This window comes from Colossoma macropomum, unplaced genomic scaffold, assembly GCF_904425465.1.
Source record: "Colossoma macropomum unplaced genomic scaffold, Colossoma_macropomum, whole genome shotgun sequence".
NCBI classification, from domain to species: Eukaryota; Metazoa; Chordata; class Actinopteri; order Characiformes; family Serrasalmidae; genus Colossoma; species Colossoma macropomum.
Genome location: NW_023494809.1, coordinates 12,413,321 through 12,436,507, shown reverse-complemented (window position 1 = coordinate 12,436,507; position 23,187 = coordinate 12,413,321). Strand labels below are relative to the sequence as shown.

Sequence of the window (23,187 nt, the reverse complement as noted above, 5' to 3'; positions counted from 1 at the left end):
GTTGACAAGAGTTGGTAAGTTTCTCTAGAATGGAGCATTTCAATCCACAAACCACTCTGAATGACTTTGTTTACATCTCAATGACTGAATAATACAAAAATAAGTTATTTTTACACATCAGTGGAACTCCCCTATACTTTATTAGTTATGTTTTTGGATCCACAAGTTTGGACATGTGCTACTAGGATCCATGATATGAAAGCTATTATACAGCCATTGTGTGAAATGTACATCATTTGCATAGTAAAAAACAAACTGTAATATACAACACTGGAAAACTTTTGGACCACCAAGGTATTCTCAACTAGGCCAGGATCACAATACTTTTACATTATACTGAACAGCCAGTATAATACAGGTAACTACTCAAAAGCCTTCACATCTTACCCAGGCTTTTCAGTATGTTACTGCTGGGATGTGGGCTTGTGTGTGTGGCTAATGAAGGTCAGCAGGTTTAGTCCTTGCTTGGAATAAATTCTTTGCACAGGCAGCAGTTTGCTGATAGAAAAAGTATGTGGAGGGGTGAAAAACCATGGCTACACTGAGAGTTATAAGGAGCTCTGAGTGTTAAGACTTGTACTCCTTAAAATAGTGCACATGTCCAATATTCTTCAAATATTATATTCAGGAGTGTGCAAATGTTTGGAAACACACACTTGGGAAGTCAAAATTTTAATGCCCAATTACTGTTTGTTTTCTGAATTTAACACATTGGAAAAAAATAAAACCTAAAATGTGACCTGTGAAAAAGCTATGGCTCATTTTGTGTTGTCTATGTAATTTGTTTCCAATATTTTAAATTCAAATAGAAAGCAAAGCAAATAAATAGAAAATGTACATAAAAGTTGATCATATTTAACTGTGTTCTCTGTAGAGGATGTGTTTACCTTTATTTATGTAGAAAATCAACAAAACGACTTTGTAACCCAAATGGATTTTATGGATATTTAAAAACATACGTTTCAGTCCAGAAGCTTATCTCAAAACAGTGCCTCAGATATCAGGCAGTTAATTCATAACTATTTCACATAATAGTTCTTGCTTTCATTCACGCTTCAGACACCTCGTTCTTATCAAGAATGCTGCTGGGAACAATTCTGACCCAGTAAGTGTCTTTAGAACCTACATGTCAATGATTTTATTATGCAGAAATTTGGGAAAATCCCCATTTACATGAAGAAAATGTAATTGGTTGCCACCCACCTCAGCTTAGGGTTTGACTTCAACCGTAAAACAGCTGTAAAAGTTAGAGGAAATACCCCTCAAAATCAGCCGTGCAGATTTGTATGCACATTTGTATGCATGTGTGTGTGTGTGTGTGTGTGTGTGTGTGCGCGTATGTTAGAGTCCTGTCTCTGATCAGAAAATACAGTAATGTCAACACCCCTCTCAAGCAAGTCATTCAACTCGCATACAGACAGACAAACAGACACGCACATGCTCATATAACCTAGGGCTCTTTCCCTTGTTGGGGTATTTCCACTGACTTATACAGAGACCGCTTCTCTCAGGAAACAAGCAAGCAAGAAAACATGGCTGTGAACAGGTAAACAAACAAAATCTAAACCTATGTGATGACACATATAGACTAAATACAAACATTTACAGCTAAGCTTAGTAGTGCTCATGAACTGTTCTAACTACTTATACATTTGAATTATTGTATGTAGGCTTTAGTCTTCTGAATTTAGTCAATGTGAAACTTAAAAGGAACTAAATAAAAGAGAGGTGAGATGCTGTGACTTTCTGCTCCTGTTAAATAGATGAGCAGCAACATTCTGAACTACTTGGAGCTTCTTTAGACAAACAGCAGTGTAAGCAGTCAATAACACATTGCTGTAGTCTAATCTACAATTCAGGAAAGCATTGATTAATGTCCCAGCAACTTACAGCGTTGGATATGTTGTCTTTTGGATATTTTTCTCAAGTGTGAGATGGAATTTAAATTATTAAACCAGAATTGAATTTATAAAATAAAAAAACAGCACCAGTGTTCTTATCTGTAGCTTGCAGTTGCACAGAAAAAACATTAAGCAACAAGCAACAAGTTAACGTCCAGCAGTAATACTTTCGTTTCATCAGAATTCAGAAGGAGGAAGTTTCTGGTCTTTCAGGCTTTAGCTCTTTAGCGAACTGTTAACTATTGCCAAGATATCACAACATTTAACATTATTTTCACTGTAAAATACCATATTCATCATTTTAATGTGAAATCAACTAATCTTATAAAGATTAATTTATACTAAAGATATTTTCCATAATAACACAGAAAATTACTGTAATAAATTTACATTTATACATGTAAATAAACAAATATCTTAATTGATATTGCTTTTATTTTATCTATTACCTTGCTTTCTATTTTATTTTATATCTTTTTTATGTAAATTTTATTATTTATAGGTCTGGTAAAACTAAAAGTCATTTTTTCGTACGCAAGCTTACAGTAAATTGGCTACTGAGTTGCATTACTTTTTACAATTGTTATGTAAAAATAACAAGAGATTATTTTAATTACAGTGTATTACTGTAAACGTACTGCAGATCATGGCTACATCACAGGAATCTTGTGGTCCAAGTGACTGTGTAGTCATAGTATGCGGCTGCTATTTTACTGTTATTTACTGTTAATATAGTACTGCAAATTACTGTGAAAGTAATGCAACTAGTAGCCAGTAATTTGCTGTAATTGTACAGTGAAATTTTTAACAGAGCAAGTCTTTCATTGTGTATATCTATGTCACTGTGTCTGACTGAGGTGGTACATATAGACTGTATATTACTAGTGTAAAAGTCATAGCCAATGTTGTGTTCTGCATTATGGGGTTGTATATATAGTTGTGTGCAAAAATTGAGCTAAATTACATGTTTTGTTGATTTTCTAAGTGAAAATAGGAACATATCCTCTACAGAGAACACAATGCATATATTAATGTACACTGCATTAAAATATAAAATGTTTTCTGTGCAAAAGGTATTGTCACATTTTATATTTTTTTTTTTGTTTTTTTTTTCAATGTGTTAAATTCAGCAAAAAAATAGAAATCTTGTATGAAAACTTGAAGAAAAATTTAAGTGTGTTCCCTGTAGAGGATGTGCTAACTTATTTTAACTTTATTTAAAACATGTTTGCATTTGACTGTAAATGAAGAACAGTAAGGAGCTTAAAACAGAGTCTTGAGGAACACCATATTGCACTTATTTATGTTCTGAACACCCCTAATCTGTACATATGTTGTTGTTATTATATCATTATATCATATATTATACAATTAAATTATACATTAGAAACTTATACTACTATAAGCAATAATTTAAATATTACACTCAGTAGTATCAATTGTTGCACTTAAGCCCCAGAAGTGGGTAGTTACTTGTTACATTTGCTCAGTTACAAGTATAATTGATGGATTTGCAATGTTATTTCCTGAGTATGTTCACATCTTAATATTTTTTACTTCTCAAGTACATTTGTGAGGAATCTAAGCTTTTTATTTAAGATTTATTTTTATTTTTAGTGGATAATCTAACAGATTGCATGAAGAGTTAACATACAATAAGTTCCTTCCTTTTCAGAGAGTGGACAGAATATGAAAACTCCAGAGGCCATGATGTAACGTGCTGTGAGGGTGAGCATGTGAGTTTATCAGAGCTGAAAGCCGACCCTGGAGTGGACACTCACTACCTGAGGAAGAAAAACATCCCGCCTTATCCAAAATCCGTGCTCTTCCGTGTATCTGAAGTGTGCCATGTGACTGGGGAGAGTGGCGTTCGGGGTATCTTTGATGACGGCGGCTTCCAGATTCCATACCATGATGAATATGAAAATGACTTCCTGTGGTGGAGTCTATCAGTGACTGAGGAAGACATTGCTGATGCTGAAGAGAATTTCCTGGAGGAGTTAGACATGGTGCCGGATGACCAGCAGCCTTTCTTGGAGAAGTTCACCACCTCACCGGCATTCCAGAACAAGTCTCGCTACGGCAACTTCCGCTTTGTCTTTCCTCTAAGAGAGCTCCTGTCTCTGTATGCCAGGCAATTTTGTTACAATTCTGCTCCAGTTCTTCGTGTGTTGGACACCAAGATCTACAAAACAGAGATTATGTACTCTGTGTTGGTGCATCCACGGCACATTAAGCGCTATAGCCAATACCCACGCCTGCCCTGTGGTGATGACGACGTGTGTGGGTACTTCCAGGGCAACATGTCATGGCGCTGTCAGGCTCCATCAGAAAGTCATGGCCACAGGCTAGTGGTGGACGAAGACGAGTCCACAGTGCATGCAAGGTCACTTAAGGGTAAGGAGTATTATGTGTGGGATCATGTGGCTGTAGCCTTCCACATGGAGCCAGACTGGATTCTGGACGTGGATCGGGAGCGACTGTATAGAAGTGTGAGCACATGTGAGGTCACTGAATGGAATCTCCTGAGGGAGCCAGACTATGGCCTTGATGAGTATGAAGCTTATGAAATACTAGAAAACTTGGCTCTAGAGTATAGTTTAGGCTTCTGATACTACTATTGATCAGGGGTGTTAAAATCCTATTCCTGGCAATTTGGTGACTGCAAACATTTTTTAGAATCCCAACCAAACACTTCCAACCCATGTAATCCAGGCGATGAGACCAGGGTAGTTACTCAAAAAGTAATCCATTAAAAATGTCCCTGACTTTTCTCTGAACAAGACACAGACATTATGCTATCTGAAAACCTAAAAACTGGTCAAAAGAAACATAATTCAGTAGTTGAGATGTAAACAAAGTCATTCAGAGTGATCTTATGTGAAATTGTAGAGAAACTTACAAACTCATATTTCTTTACAGTGGTGGTGATAGGAACCAGGGGTCGCTATGTGTACGACACACATACAGCCATTTTATTTACCATCCAAAACCACCAGTGAACCTACACGTGTCTTCTGAGTTTTTATATGTAATGTTGATGAGGGTAAAACAGTGGTAAATTCAAAAACATATGTTTTATTTGGGGACTATTTTTCCGTTCTACATCCTGTATGTACGCCTCTGCCATTTAGGCCAAAAATATTGTAAAACAATATCTCAGACATAAGATGGCTTATTTGTGTTCCTGTGAGGGAACTTTTACAGGTGTTAAACTCTTCAGATGTCTCTTCAGGCCGTTCTTATAACCAACACTGTGAATAATTCTGACACAGTAAGTTTCTCCACAGTGAAGCATTTTGCAGCAAACCACTCTGAATGATTTTGATTGGGTCTGGCCTGATTTGGTGAGGTGGGATAGGTGAGGTGGGATCTCTCTCTTCTTCAGCTCTTTTTATAAATCTTCATCCTTCAGATTTATATTCACAGGTGCTTTGGCAGATTTTTTGTTCTTTTTATGTAACGCTTTTATAGATGGATCTTTGAATTTGCAGCACTTCCCACACTCACAGTGCACTGCTCATGCTCACAAAGTTGCACATATTTCACACAAGGACTAGCACAGATAATCTATATAGAGGAAATTTCTGTTTTAAATGCATCACATAGAATTAATATTGCTCTGTAAGAGACAAATGAGTGATGCACACATTCACCCATCCTGAATGATGGTGGATTTAAGAAACCAGGAGATGACATCACCTCCACCCAAAGTCTGAGTCAGGGGGTGACACTGCAGATGCTGAGAGGCCAAAAGAGTTTCCTTGGTAATGATAAAGATTATAACTGTAAACTGTTCCTGCGCAAGTTCACCTCCTCACCAGCCTTCAGGAAGTCCTCTAGGTTGAGGAACTTTCATTTCACCTTCTCCATGAGGGAACTGCTGGCCAGCTACAGCACCCAGTTGTGCATGGGGCAAGCACCTCAGATGTGCATCTATGAGACGGTCATCTACAAGCAGGAGGTCATGAATGCCTTAGTGGTCCATGGTCCAGATGCCAAAAGAGAGTTCAAGAGATGAGCTATTAGTAAAGCGAAAGCTCTGCTTATGTACGGCATAGCTGCGGCCAACAGCTGAGAATAAAGCACCACATCTTGTGCTAAAGCTGTGTCTCTTTTAATAGTGGAGAACTGTACAATACTTTAAGCTTTGTTTGAAGACTGGAAAATAAAACAGTATGAATCAGTACTACAAGTTGTGTCTTTGCTGTATTTGTCTGCTAAAGATCTCAATAGGGATGTAGTCAAAGCCCATGTACAGACATTTTGGCAGGTAGGGCCTCAAGGGGAAATAACCACATTATGGAATGTGATGCTTACTTAAAAGACATTATCAGGGTATAATATTTCATTATTTTATAAAAAAGCTTACATATTAGCATCTGTGTATAACTATTGTGAAAAATATCAGATATCAGCATGGCCCCACAATTTCCATATTGGTGCATCCCTGTTTTAAAATGAACTCTTTATCAGATTAAGGTTCTGCTTCTTGTTCAACTGCTTTCACAGGTCATGGGCTAGTTTCAAGCACCTAAATTAATAGATTAATTAGCTTTACCATTTTTTTCATAATTTGAAATCCTAGGGTTAATCCAGGTCAGGGAAACTGGCCTTATGAGTTCGAGATTGATCAAACATTATCCCCCAAAATCACATTGGGAGGCCCCAGTGAGGACTGATCTCATGACCCCTGGTTTACAAGACCAGTGCTCTAACAAAAAATTATGTTATTTTCACAAAGTTGAAATTTAGAGGTTAGGATTTGGGTCAGCCACCTCCCAGGTACCCTATAAATGATGATTTTGGTATCATCTAAAATGTGTCCTGTGCAAAAGTTATGGCACATTTTATTTTATTATTTCTTTTCCATAGTATTACTATATATATCTTTTTTGTAAGGGTTTATTTACACAATAGAGTGCTACCATTTTATAGTAGTTTTATATTTTATATCATCATTTTATTATGATGGCTAAAATTAATGTGGAATTCCACTAGTTTTTAAAATATCTGCATTATTACATCGTGGAAATGTAAACAAAGTCATTCAGAGTAACATAAAATAGTGCATTATCACCATCATCATAATATCATTGTTGGTATAGCGCCTTTCATACATATAATGCAGCTCAAAAATAAAATAAGAAAAATGTTGGCTAATTGTAGCTAACAATTGCTATGGCTAGCATGTAATGCTAATGCTAGCTCGTCAGTGAAACTCCAGTGAAGAACTGAACACTGAATATTTGTAGCAACATGCTAAAGCTGACCTTTTGCTCCATATCTGGGGGCACTTCTTACTCCAAAGTTCTAACTTTCACTTCAAGAGAAAATAAATCCTGCTGTGCTTTTTTCAGAGCAAAATATCATAGGAATGCAGTGATTTCAGACTAAATTAGACCATAGGCATTTAGTAAATGTGTCTGTGTTAGATGTGGCCCCATCATTTCATCAGAAGAGAAAGTTTAGCAGGCAGACATCTTCCTCCAAGTTACCCTACCTCCCTCTTAGAAAAGCAGCACAGACCAGCATGCCTGGCCACCAGCAAAACCAGCATATGTTGTGTTTTGTATGCGTGGCCAGCTAAACCAACATGAAACCAGCTTAGATCAGCATGTACTGTATGCTTTGCTGTGTTTGTCAGCAGGGCTCTCCGCCCTGCAGGTCTCAGACATCAGGCAGTTAATTCGTAAATATTTCCTAAAATAGTTCTTGCTTTCTTTAACTCTTCAGACACCTGGTTCTTATCACCACCACTGCTGGTAACAATTCTGAACCGCTCTGAATGACGTTGCTCCTGAATGATTTTATTATGCAAAAATTCAGGAAAATCTTTATTATTATATGAAGCTGAGAAAATGGAATTAGTTGCCGCCCACCTCAGCTTAGGGTTTGGTTTCAGAAGTCAGTGGAAATACCCCCTGAAATCAGCAGTACAGATTTGTGTGCATGCATGTATGTTCCAGTCCTGCCTCTGATTGTGAAACACAGTACGTCAACACCCAAAGGCAGGGAAAGCAGGTCTCGAGCAAGGCGCACGCAACTACTCTTCCTTTTGTGCATTTAGCTCACACATACAGACAGACAGACAGACAGACACACACATACTCACACGAATTAGTTCTCTTGTCTTTGTCAGGGTATTTCCACTGACTTATTACTGTACAGAGACCACTTTTCTTAGGAAACAAGCGAGGAACATGGCTGCAAAGAGGTAAACAAAATCTAAACCTACATGATAAAACAATACAGACTAATTACAAACATTTACTGGACAAACATTTATAACTTAGCTAGGTAGTGTCAATAATTTTCCCACCTAAATTCAAGTTAGTTTGTCCTGGTGTAGTCAAATTGCCTTATGTCATTTTGAAAGAGAATTCTTGATGTCTCATTTCCGGTTTTTTACTTTTATTGCATATTTCAGTTTAGTTTTAAAATCTTAAAAAGCTTTACACAGGTAAACACCACAATTACACTGTAATAAACATTTATTGGAATTCCACCGATTTTTATACATTTCTGCATATTTCAGTCACTGAGATGTAAATAAAGTCATTTATAGTGGTTTAATGAGAAATAGTTGTAGAAATGTAGACATTTTATTAACTTTCCAAAACCACCAGTAAACAAAACATCTTCTGAGTTTTGATATGTGATGTTGATGATGGTAAAATAGTGTTAAATCTGGAAAAAAAAATTCTTCGTGGGCTATTTTGCCTTATGACGTCCTGCCTATACCTTTCCGCCATGAATGTATTTAAGAGAATACGTTTTAGGCCAAAATATTTTTGTAAAACTGCTGTAAAACTGCTGTGTTCTTATCACCACCACTGTGATTAATTCTAACTCGATATGTTTCTCTTGAACGAAATATTTCACACCAAACCACTCTGAATGACTGTGTTTACATCTCAATGCAGAAATTTGTAAAAATTGGCGGAAAGGACATAAACATGGGTTGAATATTTTGAAAGTTATTCTTTTTCTGTCAGTGAAATTCCCCTTTAAATCATGTGAGCTAATCTTCTAATGACAAAAATCTATGTGTTACATTATAAAATCTAAATTTTAAAGCAGCCAGGCACTGGCACAAAATAAGGGGTGGGGTGAGGGGGACATGTCATACATTTATTTATATTTATTATTTGTCACAATTTACAGATCAGACAAACAGTGATACAAAACCTGCCACTGTAAAGTACACAAAACTGATATGTGTAATATGTATGAAATACATTAACATTTCCTGTTAATGATTTTGTTTGAGTTTGTTTTTTTATTGATTGGCAAGCCATTAGATATACAACACTACAGTAACACTAACTGTAGGTTTCACATTTGTATTGCTCTTTAGTCTTTATCTTACCACACCCAGCACACCCCCACCACCCCACTATTTTCAGATCAAATTTGCACCCCTGCAGCCAAGTGTAAGTTATCAAGAATATTTCTACAGTGTACAAAATTGTAAGTGTTTTAAAAAAAAAAAAATCCAGAGTTTATGAGTTACGTAAGAAAAACATCTTCCACCAACTAAGTTACAAGCAGTCTTAGAGATTTTCAGTAAGCCTGTCTCAGCTAAGGGAAGTGGTCTGAATGAGCTACAATACTTAGAACAGCATGACATACTGGAGCTAGTGCTGCAAAATTTATCAGAAAGAACTTGTAGTCAGTGAGTCAAAGTGAAACGTAATAGAAAGCTAGTATAAATTGAATGAGAGTGCGGTCACATGTGGTGGCTTTCTTTTCCTGCTAAAGATACAAACAGAGCACCAGTGTTCTTATATGTTGCTTTCGGATACACAGAAAAACCATTAAGGTCAAGAACGAAATATGCAGACTTATTACAAGTAGTCTTAAAGCCCAGTAGCAATACTTTTGTTTCATAAGACTTTTGAAGGAGGACATTTCTGGTGTTCTAGACTTTTATGTCTTTGACACAATCTTTCATTTTGTATATCCCATCACTGTATTTGACAGTTATAAGACATATAGGGAGATTCACTCGAAAGAGGCCCAGAATATTCTGTTGTAACTCCCATTAAGATGAAGCAATCTGAACCAAAAAAATATGCTACATACCTTGATATCTGTGTAATCGATTGCATTACATGCAATGCTGGAAGTGATCTCCATTTTCTGCCAGACACATGAAGGAATACGGGGGTATGCACCCAGAGATTGCAAATGGAGGTTAAACGTGGCAACAGATGTCCGGCGCCTACCTCATTGCTCGGACACAGGAGGCACCCCATCTTGTTTGAAGCACCATATACTAAGGAGCACATTTCATGTTGTTCGGTTCAGATTGCTTCGTCCCAGTGAGAGTTATTACAGAATATTCAGGGCCTCTTTCGAGTGAATCTCCCTGTATAACTGTACATCATCAGTACAAAAGTGATAGCCAACATTGTGTTTTGCATGTCTTATGGAATGTAAACAAAAGAAGAACAGTAAGGGACCTATAACAGAGTCTTGAGGGACACCATATGGCAATTATTTATGTTCCAAGTACTCCTAATTTATATTGAATTATTGATACTGATAATTTAATTTAAATATCACAGTTATTATTGTTAAATGTTGCACTTAAGCCCCAGAGGTGGGTAGTTACTAGTTATTTACTCAGTTGCTTTTTCCTCATGTAAAAAGTGATGGATTTTAGTGTTATTCCCTAAGTACTTTTAAATCATCATACATTTTCCTCTATTCAAGAATATTTGTGAGAGAAGTTACTTATTCACCTTACATTTTAGTTATGAACATCTACCTACTAATTTCCTTTTGGGCATAGTTATATTATATTAACTTAGTGACAGTATCTCTACTGAAATTTAAAAAGTTCATTTTTTCTACAACACAGCATTGATATCATCGCTGTCAAAAGAAAAACAGAAAAATGGCAACTTTACAGGAGAGGGTAAACTTTCTTTACTTTTAATGTAGGTTAATGTAAAGAGGTTTCATTTCAAACTATCTTGGAGCATTTTCATTGATCCCTTCATCATAAAATTTTCACACAATGTAGAGGGCTGCTGATTTCCTCAAATTACAGCAAAAATTTAAAACAACAAAAATGGAGATACTTGTTTTTGGACAGCGACAATATGCAGATTCACCATAATGTTTGTAACATGATACAATGTGATATAACACAATACATTCGTTTTCTAACAAAAAACTATGTTGAGTTGATGCACTGAAATATGTGCATGCAAATGAGCCATCAATAGCTTCATATACAAAAACGAGTAGCCAATTTGTGTGGACTTTTTTTAATTGACCTAGTATTTTTTTGTTATTGTTCCACAATATGAAAGTAAATAGTAAGAGAATTATTTATACTTTTCAGTCACCACGTAGTCCACTCTAAGGCTGATAAGCTGGGAATTAAAATATATCTTTGATATATGAACTTTGAAACTTTTTTAATGATCAACCGAATAAGAGTGGTAGGTCTTCAGGAGCCTCTGCTTTTGAGTATTTTTTCAGAGGGGAGTTTTATTTGAAGCCTTTATACTGTTTTTCTTTGGTCTTCTCATTACTTTTACTACAACTGACAGTCGATTCACAGTATCAGTTGGTACTGATTTTATTAGGGGTTTAAAAATGCGTGAGGGCAAATGAATATGATGATTCAACAGCATTGATTTTGGAATTTTAAAATAAGTATAATATAATAACATTTTCCCATGTAAAAATCCCAAATTCAGAAGCTCAACATTTACACCCATAAAGCAGATGTACAGATAATCTAGCAAAATGCAAGATGAGTAAAAGTAGTGCTTCCTTTTTAGAGAGTGGACAAAGCATGAAAACTCCAGAGGCCATGTAGAAACATGCTGTGAAGGTAAGCATGTGAGATTATTGGAGCTAAAAGAAGACTTGGACCATCGATACCTGGAGAAGAACAATATTCCCCCTTATCCAAACAACGTGCTCTTCTGTGTCTCCAAAGTGTGCCATGTGACTGGGGGAAGTGGCCTTCGCGGTATCTTTCGTGATGGCGGCTTCCGTATAACACACCATGACAACTTTCTGTGGTGGAGTCTATCAGTGACCAAGGATGACATTGCTGCTGCTGAGAAGCGATTCCTGAAGGGGTTATTTCCAAATGTCCAGGCCTCTAACCAGCAGCCTTTCCTTAAGAAGTTCACCACCTCACCAGCATTCCAGAGCAAGTCTCGCTATGGCAACTTCCGATTCACCTTTCGTCTAAAAGAGCTCCTGTCTCTGTACGCCAGACAGTTCTGTGACAGATCCGCTCCAGTTCTTCGTGTGTTGGACACCAAGATCTACAAGGCAGAGATTATGTACTCGGTGTTGGTGCATCCACGGCACATTGAGGACTACAGCCAATACCCACGCCTGCCCCGTCGTTATAATAGAGTGTGTGGGTACTTCCAGGGCAACATGTCATGGCGCTGTCAGGCTCCTTCAGAAAGTCATGGCCACAGGCTAGTGGTGGACAAAGAGGACTCCGCAGTGCATGTAAAGTCACTTAAGGGTGAGGAGTATTATGTGTGGGATCATGTGGCTGTAGCCTTCCACATGGAGCCAGGCTGGGTTCTGAATGTGGATCAGGAGCGACTGTACAGCAGTGTGAGCGTATGTGAGGTCACTAAACCGAATCTCCTGAGGGAGCCAGACTGTGCTCTCAGTGAGGATGAGGCTTCCGAAGTATTACAGGACATAGCTAGTCAGCACGATTTAGGCCACTACTATTGATCAGGGGTGTCCAGTCTTATTGCTGGCAGTTTGGTGACTGCAAACATTTTTCAGAAACCCAACCAAATGCGTCCAACCCATGTAATCCAGGTGATGAGAGTAGTTACTCAAAAAAGTAATTCATTACAAATACTCTATACTTCTCTGAAAGTCTATTGGGATTGCTTCACTTTGATGGAAAATAAAATCTCACCATTCATCACTTACTTTTAAGTTACTCTCTAAAACCCATACAAATCTGTACCAAGCGTAAAAGGCATGTAACTAGTCCTGTCTGTACCTCAAAACTAGTCAGCAGAAACAATTCAAAAACAGCCACCTCTAAATAAAATCTTAAAAGGAGAATTCAATAATTTTGTGATTGAGATGTAAACAAAGCCATTTGGAGTGGTTTAATGTGAAACCTTAGAGAAACATTTTCACTCTGGTTTCTTTAAAGTGGTGGTGATAGGAACCAGGAATCACAAAAGCTACAACACAAATATAGCCATTATATTTACTATCCAAAACCATCAGTGAACCTACACATATCTCCTAAGCTTTTATATTGTCCAAAGAAAAACATATATCTCCAAAGTAGTAGCCTTAGAGGAGAGGGCAAAAAAATTCTTAACTTTCAATGTAAGTTAATGTAAATAAGTTTAATTAATTAAAGTAATTTTAGATCATTTCTATTGGTCCATTCATCATGAAATGTTCACATAACATAGAGGACAGCTGCCATGTTCAAATGATCTAGAAAAATAAAGATCTAGAAATATGGATGGCTTTTTTTAAAACTTAATATTAAAGATGGCAAAATAGTGGTAAATCTGAAAAATGTATTTTCTTTGGGGACTATTTTTCCCTACAATGTCCTGCATGGGCCTCTCTGCCATGAATTTATATAAAAAAATATGTTTTAGTCTGAAAGATTTTTGTAAAAGCATCTTAAAATGATGTTAAAGGCATCAGGTGTACTCGTAACAATAACAATAACGTCCTATTATGGAGCTTTTACAGGCATTAAATTCTTCAGACATCTAGTACTTATAACCTCCACTGTAGACAATTCTGACTCAGTAAGTTTCCCAAGAACAGAGCATTTCACATCAAACCACTCTGAAAGGTTTTGTTTGGATCTTAATGATTGAATTTTGCGGAAATCTGGAAAAATCACTGGAATTCCCATTTGAAAATAAAATGTAAAGTAAGGAGGCTAAGAGAGTATAACTGACTCTGCTCTCTCTGGGTGGGTAGGATGGCCTCCATTCCGCAGGATGTCTGTTAGCAGACTTGCTTCAAAATACTGCAGAAAATCTGTTCCTCTAATACTGTCCACTAGATGGCTGTGCAGAGCTGCACAAACAAAGTCTGCAACTGAAAGTACCACAAGGAAAAGTCCCCTCAGTACAGCTCTGACCTGTACAAAGCACGTATTTTTAATGACATGTAAGTCAACTAATAGGTCATTCATACATTGTCATTCTGTTTCTTTTTAATACTTCTACTGTCTTCTGTCCTGTTTTCTACTTTTGCATGGCTTAATAAAATTGTGGCATGTTTTGTTAACATGGAAGAGAAACCTGAATAAAGACTTTTATGAAGAAAAAAACTTTCATTTGCTGTCTTTTATTTATCTTGTTTTCTTTAAATAAATTGTATTTCAGGCCTTCCGTTTTCTATGGTAGCAAGTCCACTACCAATATCGAATGAAATCCTATATTGAATATTTTTACCCCTTAATTTTATGTAAGTACACTTAATGTAGTAACACTTAATTACTCAATTTAATGTGACTTTGCTTAACATTAGAAAATTTTTTGAAGTAAAATGAAAAAATTAAACATGCTATTTGCATAAGCATTGAAGCCCCACATTTTAATATTTTTAGAGGACCACTGTTTGTGGCAATATCTGCTTTAAACCCATTTGGTAAGTATGTATCAGTCTTTATGCAGATCAGTGCTTTAACTAGGCCACTGTAGGACATGTAGTACAGGCTTCAAGCTACACTGTTAATAAAGTTTACATGATGGAACTTCCATCATCTGACTATCTGAGGTTTGTCCTTGTGAACATCAATCAATACTCCATTGTCCAATCATTCAAATGTTGCATGTCTTGCACACTTTAAAAGAGAATTTCACCAGTTTTTAAATATTTCTGCATAATTCACTGATGTGAACAAAGCTAATTCAAAGTGGTTTAATATGAAATGTGCCTTTCTCTAAAGAATTGTTCACAATGGTGGTGATAGGAACTAGACATCTCAAGTGTTTAATGCCTCTAAAAGCTCCCTAACAGGAAACCATTGTATAAAAGAGTTACGTATACATTGCCTGATCCCTGAGATTGCTTCAGGAGAGCTTTTGCATGAAATGTATTTTTAAATACATGCAAGGCAGAGAGGTGCATGTAGGGTGTTGTATATTACAGGGTTTTTCCTTCGTATTGACCACTATTTTACTGTTATCAACAATATATATTTTTACGAGACGTGTAGATTCATTTTGGATAGCAAATAAAATGGCTAGGTTTGCGGTGTAGACATCACAACCCCTGATTCCTATCACAACCACTGTAAAATGCAATCCAAGTCACATCAAAACCATATCACACCACATCACATCAAAACATTAAGAATGACTGTTTACATCTCAACAACTAAATTATGCTGAAAATATGAAAAATCAGTGGAATTCATCTTTAATAAGGTGCTGGTACTATGGATCCATCTGAAATGCTTAAAAGTGGTCCTCTTGAATATACAGTGCAACATCATTCAACTCAAAATCACTCACTATGTCTATTTCACTGATGGACGCCAACCTTCAGTGCTCTGCTTTTGGCCAAAACATCTGAGGAACATTGCAGCAGCCATTTCCACCTGTGGTTCATAGCCTATGTGGGCTCCTATGGAAAACACAATATTATCAATACCAGGATTTATACCAACTTACGTATATATTTCTTTGCTGACTGCTGTTTCTCCATAATCAATGAAAAAAAGGCATTGAAAAAACACTGTACTGGACTAGCTGTACTTTGGTCCTCCAAACAGCTGTACCTCGCCAGGGTCTGTTTTACCACTGCAAATCTGTTTGAATGCTGTGTGAGGGATTTGCAAAAGCAATGAGCTTTTATTTGAAAAATAGTCTAAAACTTTCCTTTTGGTTGAGGTTAGGGACAGAGCCGGGTAGTGTAGCAGTGTCAAGCTTTGTAACTACAGTGAAATAATGACTCAAATACAACCATATTCATTTAGTATATTCAGGAAATATAGGCATAGGAGCTATTTTTTTCTCTTATTGAGATCCTTTTGACCTAAAATAAAAAGCTACAAATTAGGACTGTTAGCAACAGCAGTACAGAAGCTGCACCTACACAATGGAATGAAAAAAAAAGTAGAACTAAATGTTAAAGAACTGAGGAAAACACAGACAATTTCCTCAGAGAAAATCTGTAAATTATTCGAAACCCATCAAAACTTTACCATTACCCACCGCAGGTCAGGCTTAGGTTTAGGCGTAACGTCACTGTTGCCGACGTCATCGTCCACAAGGCGGGAAGGGAGCTGTGGAGCGGTCACTTCTTCAGTAGAAGTTTCAGTTTCAATGCGGACACAAACACGGACACAGCGCTGCTCGCAGGAAAGAAGGGAGGATCATGGCTGCTCACAGGTAAAGAAAAAACCGTCATAATAATGAAAGCAGACCCAACATATGTATATCTTTACAGCGCGGAAAGTTTTCCCGACAAAATACTGACAGAGTGCTGCCGAGTTCTTGGCTGTTACAGGGTCGTTAATTGCCTGCGCAGTCTTGGCGGGAAACTCTCCTCAGTAGAAAATGTTTGTTCTAAAATTATTTATTAGGTCGTGGGGAGTGGGGGCACAGCACTCCCAAAATTGCAACTTTCAATAATAATAATAATAATAATAATAATAATAATAATAACGTTCTGAGCTGTGTAATTATTTGAGTTTAGTTAAGACTAATGTGCACTTGTTTAAGATTGGGCTTAGGATTGGCCACAGAAGAACCCTTTTTGGCGCTCTACACAATCCCTTTAAAAAAAAAGGTTCTAAATAGAACCATATACGCACTTAAAAGTTCCTCTTTAGTAAAGACAATGGTTCTATATAGAACCATGAACACTCAATGAACAATTTTTGCATAAATAAAGGGTTCTTTGCATCATGAAATAAGTTCTTCCGAGTGATGAAGAATGGGTTATATATGGTTTTAAACAGAACCTTTTCAAAAAGGGCCCTATATAGCACCAAAAGGGTTCTTCTGTTGTTACGATGTCAAGCTTGTAGCAACAGAAGAGCTCTTTTTGGTGCTATATAGAACCCTTTTTTTTTTGCTATGCAAAGAACCATTTAAGCATGAAATGGTTCTATATATGTCTCATGATTTTAAATAGAAGCATTGCTTGTACTAAAGAACCATTGAAGAGTCATCTTTGTTAAGTGTGTAGTTCTGAGCCCCAAAGCAGTCAAATATTGTTTTTCAAGTGAAAAATCATCATCTACCATTTGTTGCCCCCAAGTATGAAACTTGCCATGTGACTGTGGGCGTCACACAATCAATTATGGCACCACATATCAACAGTCTGACTGGTTGCAGCTAAGCTCATTTGCATAAAGTTTTCCAGAGCAGGCAGATGATGTGCATAAACAGTATGATGTAAGTTATATGTATTGTAATCTTTCCCCACATTATAGGACTGTATGACACGTTCTGATGTAAAAAAAAATAAATAAAATTAAAACAAATAAATAAATAAAAACAAAATAAATGTAAAACCAATTGTCTATTTACAAAGTGCGCCACCAAAAGTAAAACAAGTTTTGCATAATTATGCTGCAATAATTCGGTATAGGTGTAGCAGCAGTATTCAAATATACCACGAATGCACTTACACGTGTCTTGTGCAACTCCCAAACTGGCCACCAGAGGTCATCCTCTCCTGAATTCTGATGCTATTCAGAGCGGTCTGATGTACAGTGTGATGTGCCTCTCTAGAGAAACATGGTCAGAATTGTTCACAGCAGTGGTGAAAGGAACCCACGTCTATACTGTTGGTGCTTTTAAAAGCTACATCACACAAAGTTATTTCATAAAATGGTTATGTATGCATTGACTATATTTGCCTGTGATTTCATTTTATGATAGTTTTTATGATAGTTTTTGCCCTAAATTGTATTTTTTAAATACATTTATGGCAGAGAGGTACATGCAGGATGTTGTAAGGCAAGTAGACCCCAAAGAATTTTTTTTTTTTTCAGATTTACTACTATTTTACCATTACATTACATTACATTATAAAACTCAGAAGACATATACATTCACTGGTCATTTTGGATGGTAAATAAAATAGCTGTATTTGCACTATAGACATCGCAACTCCTGGTTCCTATCACAACCACTGTAAAGAAAAACAGTTAGTAAGTTTGTCTACAATGAACCATTTCACATCAAACCACTCTGAATGACTTTGTTTACATCTCAAAATTTGAATTATGCAGTAATTTGGAAAAATTGACAGAATTTCCCTTTAAGTTGAGAAACAAGGCCACAATGTGTTAGTGAGTGCGTTTTCATGCACTAAATAATCTGACAACTGCAAGAAAATTAGATTTTTGTCAGTAATCCAATCAACACATTTATATGCACTTGAGTAATCAGATAATGGGAAAACTCCAGGTTTGCATGAGTCAGGCAGCAATCAGATTTCTTCTTTGCAACCACCCAATAAACTCACAAAATAAAACACGACGGAAATGTAAATGTAAAATTCAAGGTAATGTAAAATTTAAATGTCTTGCAGTGGCTTTTTTTATTTAAAACATTGTGCTACATTAACTGAAAATATGAACATACAACATCTAGAAGATGAAGAATATTTAAACACTTCATTTCGTTGAGTATGTAGTTGGTTTCAGCATTGCTTTAAACGTGTTTTGTTGCTGTCTCGTGGCAACACTGCTTGCTCATTTCCAGTACTGTGGTCTGTTTTCAAACATGCACAGACTGAGAAAGCCAGGTAAGAGTATACATGTGCTGAGAAATCCGATTACTAAGTTAAAATCTAGTTCTCTTTATTGGATTTCTTAACTGGATTTCTAGACCTTTCTCCAATTTTCAAATGAAGCACCAAGCTAACTGAGTGCTTCTGTTGTGGAGAATCTTCAGCCTTCTAAACATGAGAGAGTATGTGAGTATGCAAGGCCCTGAGGTGCTTGACATCTAATAAAACTATATAGTATTTCTGAGTCCCAAATTAATAGGGATATTCTAACCCTGCTGTATGTATGTTCATGATGTCAGTGAGTGTGAACTGCTTTAATTTGCTTTTGTGAGTTCGGACCATGCCGTCAACATGTTGTGCTAGTATGAGGGAAGATTGATTGAGGGATGGGGAGAACTCTGAGAACTAGGGCTGGAGTTCTGGGCAGCTTCTGCCTGTAGCTAGAAGGCCCCACCTCATAGCAATAGTAGGACTGAGGAACGGGGAGGAGATGGGATGGCGGTGGGGATTGCAAACACTTCGTCACAGGAACGAAAGGTGAGGATGTCAATTTATAGGGTGTTAGATTGAAAGAAGGAGGAGTTTCAGCCATGCTCCTCCCCCCAACGTCAGTTATAACATAACTACATAATGAGTTGATTAACTCACCGACCAATCAGCACTCAATAGCATTAATGCTTCGAAGTCCTTTTAGATACTAAAAGATAATGTGGTGAAATGTATGATACACTAAAACTCAGTACGTCCTTTTTTCAGAGATTGGATTCCGTACAGAAATTCCAGAGGCTATGAAGTAATGTGCTGTGAAGGTGAGCATGTGAGTGTAGCAAAGCTGAAAGCGGACCCCGGATTAGACAATTCCTACCTGAGAAGAACCATTCCCCCTTATCCAGACCCAGTCTTCCACATATCTGAAGTGTGCCATGTGACTGGGGAGAGTGGACTTAATGGTATCTTCAGAGTTGGCGGATTCCAGAAGTACTACCAGCTAGACGACAACTTCCTTTGGTGGAGTGTATCAGTGACTAAGGACGACATTGCTGATGCTGAGAAGAATTTCCTAGAGAAGCTATTCCCAGGTGGCCAGGGCCATAACCAGCAGCCTTTTCTGGAGAAGTTCACCACCTCACCGGCATTCCAGAGCAAGTCTCGCTACGGCAACTTTCGTTTCACCTTTCCTCTGAAAACACTCCTGTGTATGTACAAAAGGCAGTTCTGTCATAACTCCTCTCTAGTTCTTCGTGTGTTGGACACTGAGATCTACAAGACAGAGATTATGTACTCTGTGTTGGTGCATCCAGGGTACCTTAATTGCTATAGCCAGTACCCACGCCTGCCCTGCCATGATGACAAAGTGTGTGGGTACTTCCAGGGTGACATGTCATGGCGCTGTCAGGCTCCTTCAGAAAGCCATCGCCAGACGCTGGAGGTGGACAGAGAGGGGTGTACTGTGCATGTGAGCTCACTTGAGAGTGAAGTTTATAATGTGTGGGATCATGTGGCTGTAGCCTTCCACATGGAGCCAGACTGGATTCTGGATGTGGATCGGGATCAACTGTACAGAAGTGTGAGCGTATGTGAAGTCACTGAATGGAATCTCCTGAGGGAGCCAGACCGTGCCCTCAGTAAGCGTAAGGCTTCCAAAATACTACAGGACATAACTAGTGAACATGATTTAGGCCATTTGCACTACTATTGATCAGGGGTGTCCAGTCTTATTGCTGGCAAATTGGTGACTGCAAACATTTTTTAGAAACCCAACCAAATGCATCCAACCCATTAATCTAGGTGATGAGAGTACACACACACACACACACATCTTCTAAACTGCTTATCCTTCTGGATCGCGTTGGGAGCTGGAGCCTATCCCAGCAGTCATTGGGTGGAAGGCAGGATACACCCTGGACAGGTCACCAGTCCATCGCAGGGCAGACACACAGACTTATACATTCACACCCACCCTCACACCTAGTGGCAATTTTGCATGTCCAATTAGCCTGACTGCATGTCTTTGAACTGTGGGAAGAAACCAGAGTACCCGGAGGAAACCCACGCAGACACGGGGAGAACATGCAAACTCCATGATGAAAAAACGTAAACCATTACAAATGACAAATATTTCTCTGAAAGTGTAATGGGATTGCTTTCCTTTGATTGAAAAAAATAATCTCACCATTCATCACTTTACTTTTAAGTTACTCTCTAAAACCCATACAAATCTGCACCAAGCGTAAAAAAATAAGGAATGAAAGGCTAACCTAGCAGTCCTTTCAAATCTTTACCTAGAAAGAAATAGCCAACTGTGGTAAACAATCATTAAAAAGGCATGTAACTACCCCTGTCTGTACTCTGAACACAGGGGTGGAGCTACACCTCCAAAAGTGGTGGGGCAAAACATAATGTTTCAAAAAAAAAAAGCGGCTGGCCGAGTGACGAAATGCAAGTAGGCCACTGACTAAAGCCGCCTTTCATGTCATGCTAAGAATATGTCTTTATAAACCTACTCAGAGGTGGGAAGTAACTAGTTACATTTACCCAAGTATATGTACTTCACTAAAGTACTGATGGATTTTTACTCTCCTAAGTATTTTTCAAATCATATTACTTTTACTTCTACTGAAGTGAGTAAAGGAATCTTATTATGATAGTTGTTATATTTGTACTGCTGTGTGATTGGTTATATCTCAGACTTTGGAGTTTTGTATTTTAAAACATTCCAAAAAGAGAAGAACAGAGCTGCACAATCTTCAGTTCCTATGCTGATAAATGCTGGATGTAGTAGACGTTCCACTGCAGTACTGAGTACTTAAGTAGATTTTCATCCTGCTTCTTTTGTATTTCCACTGAAGTTGTTCTGGGGAAAGTACTTTTACTTGTGTAATTATTTTATGCAAGCATCTGTATTTTTACAGCTTCAGTAGCTGCAGCCTTAGATAGCAGTATTTGTTAACTAACATTTCTGAAGAACATCAGACTGTTTTCATACACAGTTCATTTTATAAAGTTTTTTGTGATATTGTATCTCTTTCATTTGGTTCGGATGGTGAACTGCAAGGACTAAAGTGGACTAAATTACACTCATGGGTGTTTGTTCATTGATCAGAAGTTTTGCAGGGATGCAAGCGCTCTGTTACTCTCACATTCACCACCAGAAACAGAAAATAGAAACACTTATCGTCTGTGTGTATAGCAGTTTTAATTTAACCGATCTGGTCACTGATGCTTGGCTAAAAATGATGCTCCACGGTCAATGTTTCACAATTTAATGCATATTATTATTTTATTCCTTGTCTCTCATTATTCACAGCAGCTCGCAGTGCAGGAACAATATCCAGGAAATGCAAAATCTGCAACACAAACATAGTCATTTTATTTACTATTCAAAACCATCAGTGAACCTACATGTATCTCATAAGTTTTATATTGTCCAGAGAAACAAACATGTATCTCTAAATTAGTAGCCTTAGAGGAGAAGGCAAAAACAGTCTTAACTTTCAATTTAAGTTAATGTAAATAAGTTTAATTACATGTTCTTTTAGAGCATTTCTATTGTTCCATTAAATATGGACATAGGATGGGGTAGGATGGCCTCCATCCCTCAGGACATCTGTTAGCAGACTTGCTTCAAAATACTGCAAAAAATCTATTTCTCTAATACTGTCCACTAGATGGCTGTGCAGAGCTGCACAAATATTGCTTGCAATTGAAAGTACCACAAAGAAAAAGTCCAGGCAGTACAGCTCTGACCTGTACAAAGCACGTATTTTCAATGACATATAAGTCAACTAATAAGCCTTAATATACTGTTATTCTGGGGTTTTCTTTTTGTATACTTCTACTTTCTTCTGTCCTGTTTGCTATTCCAATTTTGCATGGCTTAATAATATTGTGGCATGTTTTGTTAACATGGAAGAGAAACCTGAATAAAGACTTTTATGAAGAAAAAACTTTCACTTGCTGTCTTTTATTTATCTAGTTTTCTTTAAAATAAATTGCATTTCAGGCCTGCTGTTTTGAAATCCTATATTGAAATTTTTCCCCCTTTAATTTTATGTAAGGACACTCAATATATACAACCCCATTTCCAAAAAAGTTGGGATGCTGTGCAGAATGTAAATAAAAATGGAATGCAATGATGTGCAAATCATGTAAACCATATTTTTAAAGGAAAATACTACAAAGACAACAAATTAATATTGAAACTGAGAAAGTTTATTGTTTTTTGAAAAATATATTAATTTTGAATTTGATGCAACAAAACAAAACAAGTTGGGACAGGGTCATCTTTACCACTGTGTTTTATCACCTCTCCTTGCAACAAATTGTAAGCGTTTCGGAACTGAAGAGATCAGTTGCTGTAGTTTTGAAAGTGAAATGTTCTCCCATTCTTGTTTGATACAGGATTTCAGCTGCTCAATAGTTTGGGATCTCCTTTGTCATTTTTTTCATTTTATAATGTACCAGATGTTTTCAGTGGTGACAGGTCTGGACTGCAGGAAGGCCAGTTTAGCACTCGGACTCTTTTAATACAGAG

The 23,187-nt window shown here is 37.2% G+C and overlaps 3 protein-coding genes across 3 annotated transcripts; all 3 read left to right on the top strand.

Annotated features, from left to right (window-relative positions):
* Nucleotides 1–1,434: 1,434 nt before the first annotated feature.
* Nucleotides 1,435–6,067, top strand: LOC118799214. Its single transcript, XM_036558952.1, has 2 exons — nucleotides 1,435–1,546; nucleotides 3,577–6,067. The coding sequence occupies exons 1-2, from the start codon at nucleotides 1,533–1,535 to the stop codon at nucleotides 4,511–4,513; spliced, it is 951 nt and encodes a 316-aa protein (XP_036414845.1). The 5' UTR covers nucleotides 1,435–1,532; the 3' UTR covers nucleotides 4,514–6,067.
* Nucleotides 6,068–7,995: 1,928 nt separating this feature from the next.
* On the top strand, nucleotides 7,996–12,745 carry LOC118799215. The gene is made up of 2 exons (XM_036558953.1): nucleotides 7,996–8,118; nucleotides 11,705–12,745. The coding sequence occupies exons 1-2, from the start codon at nucleotides 8,105–8,107 to the stop codon at nucleotides 12,633–12,635; spliced, it is 945 nt and encodes a 314-aa protein (XP_036414846.1). The 5' UTR covers nucleotides 7,996–8,104; the 3' UTR covers nucleotides 12,636–12,745.
* A 3,438-nt stretch (nucleotides 12,746–16,183) lies between these two features.
* LOC118799151 lies at nucleotides 16,184–22,603 on the top strand. Its single transcript, XM_036558870.1, has 2 exons — nucleotides 16,184–16,297; nucleotides 19,410–22,603. Exons 1-2 carry the CDS (start codon nucleotides 16,284–16,286, stop codon nucleotides 20,350–20,352), a joined length of 957 nt encoding a protein of 318 aa, XP_036414763.1. The 5' UTR covers nucleotides 16,184–16,283; the 3' UTR covers nucleotides 20,353–22,603.
* Nucleotides 22,604–23,187: the final 584 nt, after the last annotated feature.